This window comes from Oreochromis niloticus, linkage group LG2 (genome assembly GCF_001858045.2).
Source record: "Oreochromis niloticus isolate F11D_XX linkage group LG2, O_niloticus_UMD_NMBU, whole genome shotgun sequence".
Taxonomy (NCBI): domain Eukaryota; kingdom Metazoa; phylum Chordata; class Actinopteri; order Cichliformes; family Cichlidae; genus Oreochromis; species Oreochromis niloticus.
The window spans coordinates 15,749,846-15,756,860 of record NC_031966.2 but is presented as its reverse complement, the minus strand read 5'-3'; the positions used below and the strand labels follow the sequence as shown (position 1 = coordinate 15,756,860).

At 37.6% G+C, this 7,015-nt stretch overlaps 1 protein-coding gene across 1 annotated transcript; it reads left to right on the top strand.

The window, feature by feature from the left end:
- Positions 1-2,826: 2,826 nt before the first annotated feature.
- LOC100702355 (twitchin-like) lies at positions 2,827-4,580 on the top strand (the record flags this gene model as incomplete). Its single annotated transcript, XM_025898708.1, has 3 exons — positions 2,827-3,175; positions 3,269-3,607; positions 4,020-4,580. Coding segments are annotated over 3 exons (780 nt in total), but the record flags the coding sequence as incomplete, so codon positions are not given.
- Positions 4,581-7,015: the final 2,435 nt, after the last annotated feature.

Sequence of the window (7,015 nt, the reverse complement as noted above, 5' to 3'; positions counted from 1 at the left end):
GCCTGGGAAAATGTTCTCAAGTAGTTTTTGTGCCAGTGGGGGCTCCTAGGTGAAGCTGCTGTGACTGCCTTTGCCATGAGGGGTTTGCTTGGGCTACAACAGTTTTTAGTCGGCTGGTATGTATTAAATTAACATTTTGCATTAATCACAGGGCCTGGTTTCAGCGTCAGTGGCTTTAATGTTATGGTTGAGTGTAAAAGAGGACACCACTTGCGTGGCAGGCTCTTATTGAGAATCGCTCAGTAAGCTAAGGCTTCTTAGCACCTACTTGTCTGCAATGGCATGTTAGACGAAAAGAAATAAAACATGGTCAGCATGTTCATCATTGATGTTTTGAGGGTGTCTGGCTAATTTCAGCCTGTTAAATCTCTGATAAAAGGGCTGGTAAAACTTATTGCTTGACTGACATTTTTTTAAGAGTACTGAATTTCATGTTTGTCTAAATGAGTCTTCTCACTACAAAAGAAGATGGACTGTGAAAACAGACTCAGAATAAAAGGTTTGTCTTTATCACTACCAAAATCAACTGTGAAAGTATTCAGATCACTTTTGTAAGTTTTACATAAAAAAGAGATACAAATCAAGAAAGCGGAGTAAACAGTATCATGAAATCATGCATTTGATTACAATTTTCTGCATAATTACAATACTCGCTAAAATGTAATTGTCATGGTTGGCTGTGTGGCAGGCAGGCAAGCAGGAGTGGTGGACCCACAATGCAGGACTCAGACTCGAGGGATGAACTCAAAATACTCAGCTTTATTTGCTGGCACAGGAAAACAAGCATACAAAGCAAACTAAACTAAACTGGGAAACAACATAAACTCACGGGAAACACAGGGAGATCCACACAGCATGAGGGTGAACTGATGTTAACGACGCGACAACAAGAATTAACTGACAGGGACTAAAATACACTGGCAGGCACATGAGGAAACGAGGAACAGGTGGGCACACAGCTGGGACTCATTAGGCTAGTAAGGACAAGGAAGTAAAACAGAATACACTAAGATGAGACAAGACCTTCAAAGTAAAACAGGAACTCCACAGGCAGAATTCAGAGACAATACTAATACAGTACAGAGGGAACACAGAACAGGGACAGGAGGAACATGAGGGCAGAACTAAACCTAAGAGCTAAGCTGTGTCCCAAAACGTCGGCTGCATCCTCCGGAGGCCGCATTTGAAGGCCGATTACGTCACAGCCAGGCGACGAAGGCTGTCCCAATTCGTCGACTCCTTCAAATGCGGCCGACAAATGCGTCCTTCATTTCCCCGAATTTGAAGGATGGGTCGGGTGTGTCCTTCGTGGCCCACCATATCCCAGAATTCAGAGCGCGGCCCAGCCAAATTTCAGCTGCCAACAATGGCGGCCGCTACTAAGTTTTAAAATGAGTCTTATTAATCTTTCTGGGTCACAAAATAAACTTTTAACATATTTTCAGGCGAGAAAGTAGCTGTGTAAATTTCAAATATCTGCTTGGTTTATCAAGACATCGCATAGTTGCAAAAGTGCGCCGACGTTTTCGGAGACGTCTGTTACCCACCTGCTCGATAGCAAGCCGGGGGGTTCAACTGGTCGCTCGAGCCGGCGAGAGCAGCGGACTCCCGGCTTCATCGTTTTCAGACCCCCGCTCTTTCGCTACTCAGGTTAAACATGATATGCAAGTCACTCGGATAACTTAAGAATGTAATTGTTTGCCTTTTTTCGGTGTTTTATTTGTTCCGGAGTAAATCGGGTTGGCTGAGATCAAAGTTATTAGATTATTAGATTAAATAAAACTTTATTAATCCATCGGGTGGGTTCCTCCGGGATTTTCACACAGCTGAATAAACGTCAAACAGAAAACTGATTAAACAGAAGTGTGAGACGGTCGAGAATTTACGCCAGTGTCCTGTTATATTTTAGATAGCAAGGAGCAGACGGCCGAGTTTATTAAACTCCACCGACACAGCGGTGACACAAATCTGAAGGCTAGACCGTCCCATTTCACAGCCTCGCACTTCCGGCCTTCTCGCTTCGAAGGACCTGGCCAACGTAGACCGCGAAGGCCGGGTCCTCCGAAGGATGCAGCCGACGTTTTGGGACACAGCTCTAGAAATCACAACCCAGAAGGACAAGAAATCTAGAAAAGCAAAACAGAGCCCAATAAACAATAATATAGAATCAAAACACTGGGCCACAGGCCCAGGACCGTGACAGTAATACTGCAGGCCAACTCTATAAATGTAGGAATTAGTAGCTATTGCTTTGCCTTAATGATAAAAAATTAACAAGCACAATTCCAGGCCATTTTAACTTTATTTACCATTTTTATACTGACTCAGTTGTGCTTAACCAATTTTAAATCAGATGTATGCTTAAATGCCTAATTGTATTTCAATGTATAAATATTGTAATCTATATCTATATAAAATGCTGGTTTTAAAATACAGATTATGCTGGAGAATCATCTGAAAACAAACTGTACAGCCAAGCTTCACTGAAATAGTTTGTAAAATCTTCCAGGAAGTGTTTCAGCCAATCGCTGTAATTTCCACTTTGTAACCCCTGATTAAGTCGTGACCAAGTCTTCCTTCGAGTTGGAAGACATCAGTTGTGCGAGAGAAGGCTGAGGCTCCACAATGATCAAAAGGCTGCTTTCTTTGATTCTTCTAAGTACATGGTGTGAGTTGACTTCTTCTGCACTGAAACATGTGACACTGTAAACGATATAAAACAAAACATATAAGGTTGAGTAATGTTTACATATACATTAAACTTTTTAAAGCTTTTTTTTCCTGTCATGTTATAACTGATACCATGTTTTGTTTTGTTTTGTTTTTTTAGCTTTGACCGAAGGGAATGAGGGTCCTTCCCAGAGCTCTATAACTGTGACTAAACTTGGAGATAATGTGACTCTGACATGTAGTATCCCTAGGGAAGATGTTGGGTTGTCTTACTGGTATAAGCTGAATTTTGGATATATGATTGAAACAATTGCCTCAGGAAGTTTTGACAAAATATCACTTAAGGGACAATTTACCGACTCAAAATTCAGTGCCACAAAAGTGGGTAATATGTATTCTCTTACCATAAGAAATGCAAGCAAAGAAGATGAAGCAACATACCTCTGTCAAGCAGGAACGGCATACATAATGGAATTTTTTAATAGTACACTTTTGGTTGTGGATGGTAACGTATCTTCATTTGACTGTTTTTGTCATATCTGCCTCTAAACCCAAATAATTACAGTTAATGCTATTTTGTGTCTCTCTGTGATTCAAGATCCTAAAACTCAGCATAAATTTGTCACCGTGAAACAAACTTCAGACATGGAGTCAGTCCATCTGGGTGATACAATGACTCTGCAGTGTTCACTCCTCTCTAAGAACGAAAATGACACAGATCAGTGTCCAGGTGAAAACAAAGTGCACTGGTTTAAAGGTGCATTAGAATCCCATCCAGGCATCATTTATCATGGCAGTATCAGAAATAAAGAGGAAGGGAGATGTGACTACAGTTTGTCCAAAACTATAACAAACTCATCTGATGCTGGAACGTACTACTGCGCAGTGGTCACATGTGGACAGATCCTGTTTGGTAAAGGAACTGAAGTGGAAATAGGTATGTATTTAAAATTGTTTCAAATTAATATTTTTTAAAATTCCTTTGCTTAAATATGTAAAGGTCACACTTCTAATTGCAGAAATCTTTGTGCTGAAATGTTTTTCTACGCATCAGTTTAGTCCATTGGAACTCTCAGTACTGGTATACTGTTTTTATGCTTCAGAGAATCATTTGACAGGACTCTAAAAATAAATTACAATTTTAATTCTTATATTTTGCATTAATGTAAATGTAATATTTAATTTGCTACTGTTACCTGTGGAGTTGTGGACTTAAACGGCACACAATTCTTAAACTTCTAATCCTAAAAAAAGGCTTAAAACAAAAGATTTGAATATCCAAGAATTTATTTTGTAATGCTTTTCACATGAGAATTGAAGAATTTAGTGCATTTTTTTTCTGATTTTAGGACAAAAATGGGACCCAGTTGTCATTGTGCTCGGGATGCTGTTGGCTCTCTGTGTGACTGTGATCGCTGTTCTTATTTTATCCAGAGACTGAAGATTTTTCTTCTTTTTGCTTTCTTAAATTTAGATTGTTGGACCCAGAATATCAAAGAAAACATTGTAATAAATTTTAATCCAAGGGCTGTTGTATTGGAATAAAAACATTGATTGTGAAATTATTCCCACTTATACGTAATCTGACATGCTTCATTAATGAAAACATATAAAAGACCCATTTTATAGCATAATACGTCTGGTGGACTGTTTTTGTGTACTCACACACTGTAGCTGTGAGACTAACAGCAGGATATTTGGCTAGCTGTAACTTACAAAATGACGACTCTAGCAAAGCGCCTTGAATTATCAGTTGTTTTGATTTGGCACTATAAAAATAAAGTTTTCAATTATAATTGAATTGATTTTTATTAATTTGCTCATAAAAACATTTTATCATATTGTTAATGTATTTAGTTATTCTATGCTATATTCTGCGTCATAACAATTGTTACATCTCCTTTGATGAATAAAGTCTATCCAAATTATAAAAGTCTACCTGTCTGTTCTCGTAAAACAACACAGTATGTTTGCACCCTGAGTGAATAGTGAATAGTACTGTTACCTTTATTTTTGTGTTTATTGTTATTGTACTTTTGCACCAATGTCTGCCTTTATTGTTAATAATGTATATGATAGATTATGCAACAAATCCATTTTCTTCTGCCATTTTGAACACCAATCCTTACTACTCCTTACTTTCTACTTACTACTCCTCATACATGTTATATTTCTGTGTTTTATTTTTGTTAAATTAGCAAAAATTTCAAGCAACCCTTTCTTTTTTCATTTTGTCATTATGGGGTGTTGTGTGTAGAATTTTGAGGTGAAAAATGAATTTAAGTCATTTTGGAATGAGACTAACATAACAAGTAAAGCGCTTTGAATTCTTTCTGAATGCACTGTATACAATTATTGCAATATACACAGCACACACAGGGAGCACGGTGGCGTAGTCATTAGCATTGCTGCCTCACAGGAACAAATCCACCAACTGGCCGGGGCCTTTCTGTGCTGAATTTGCATGTTCTCCCAGTTTTTGTATGGCTGCTCTCTGGGTGCTCCGGCTTCCTCCCACAGTTCAAAGACATGCAGTTAGTGGGGAGAAATTAACTGATATTTCTAAATTGAATAGGCGTGAATCTGAGTGTGAATGGTTTACTGTCTCTTTTAGAGATGGGCCAGAATCCCTTCCAGGCACTATGACAGTATCAGAAATAAAGAGGAAGAGACATGTGACTAAAGTCTTTCCAAATCATCTAATGCTGAAACATACTACTGTGCTTTGCTCGCATTTAGAGAGATTCTGTTTGGTGAAAAAAACTGAAGTCGAAATTAATATATTTTTAAATTCTTATTTTAATCTTTGTTTATCTGTACTGATTACTGCTGTATTGATTTCTGTGAACAGAGGTCTTCACATGGTAGGTTCAGGCTTTTAAAGGTTATATAAGTCAGATCAGCTTAATGTGTTCACAGCTCGAAATGCTTTTAAGTGTCACAGTGGTTGGAAACTTACAAACTAGTTCTTCAGTTTACAGACTACATTTTTTTTTGGTTATTTCATATGTGCCTTTTTGCTTCCTCTGTCACCTTTGGTCTGTTTTTTCCTCTGTACTTTTCTGTGTTTGTCTTTTCTCCTCATTTCCTGTGGTGTCACGTAGAGGCCCCTGCTTTTCAGCTGCTCACGTTGTCTTGCACAGTTTAGATGGTGATTGTTGTTGCTGTTGTTGTCACAGATAATGGGTGGTTGATTATGGTTATCAACTTTCTCTGCTAACTCAGACTTTCTGTTTCAAGCTCTGTCACATCGTTTCATTCTTGTTATTTATAAAAGAGATTTAGTAGTATTAGAATCAAACATAAAAACAATTTTACATTTCTGCATCAGCATCTGAATCCAAACACATTTCAGGCTTAATGTGACACATACAGTTTGTGCTGTTGTACAGCTGGGCTGCAGTCGATAGTGTTAGTAAGGTACAGCTTAATAACTTCAAAATTCATATTCTTTTAGTATGTAATCTGGTGCTCAAAGATTACTGAATATAAATTAAAATAAACAAATTAATAAATAATATTAAAAATTGATATAACTACTATGTATGGATTTTGATGAGTTACCATGGTCATTTAACCATGTAATAGGAGAGCCACTTTTGTGACACTGAAAACTGTGACTTCAAGCTCAAAATATTTTGTAACATAACTCATTAATCTTTCTTCATATTACGCCCCTCTGTTGTGTAATGAACAAAGTGTAGTTGAGGTTGATTAGAGAAAATGTTCTCAGCAGCCTTTCATCATAAACTGTAGTGTGAGAGAGATTTTTTTATTGTTATTGAAGTGGTGCTAAGTCAAATTTAAATAGATGCAAAAAGTTATGTTTGAACTAAACCTAAACTGGCTGGACACTGAAAACCATGGTTTTGAATCAAAGTTGAAAAAAGCTGCTCAGTCTATAATTAAACGTATCTTCTTCCATTCAGCATGGAAACAAAAGAATGAGAAATAAATTTTGAAGAGAATTTTATTTAACAGAGAAATAAACATGATCAGCAGGTAGTCCAGCTGAAACTCCAGGCAACTAACTGAACATCACAGGAAGTACAATCGGCCAACAGGCAGCGTTGTCAGCACCACTAATGAGCAACAATTTTTCACAATAAAAGCCTTCAGAACGCTAATGGGATGGAGAACCAATATGTTAAGACAACCAGGGGTTTGTAAACCTTTTTAATCAAAAGAAGAACTGTTGATGGACAACGGTGTGGTATGACGTTAAAGAGGGAAGAGTCAAGTTTGGTTAACAAGTTTTAGCATAAAAAAAGCATGATTTCCTCTCATCTTGCAGGGATATGCAGTGTAACACAATCAAATTTGCTTCCAACAATTTTTATCCACC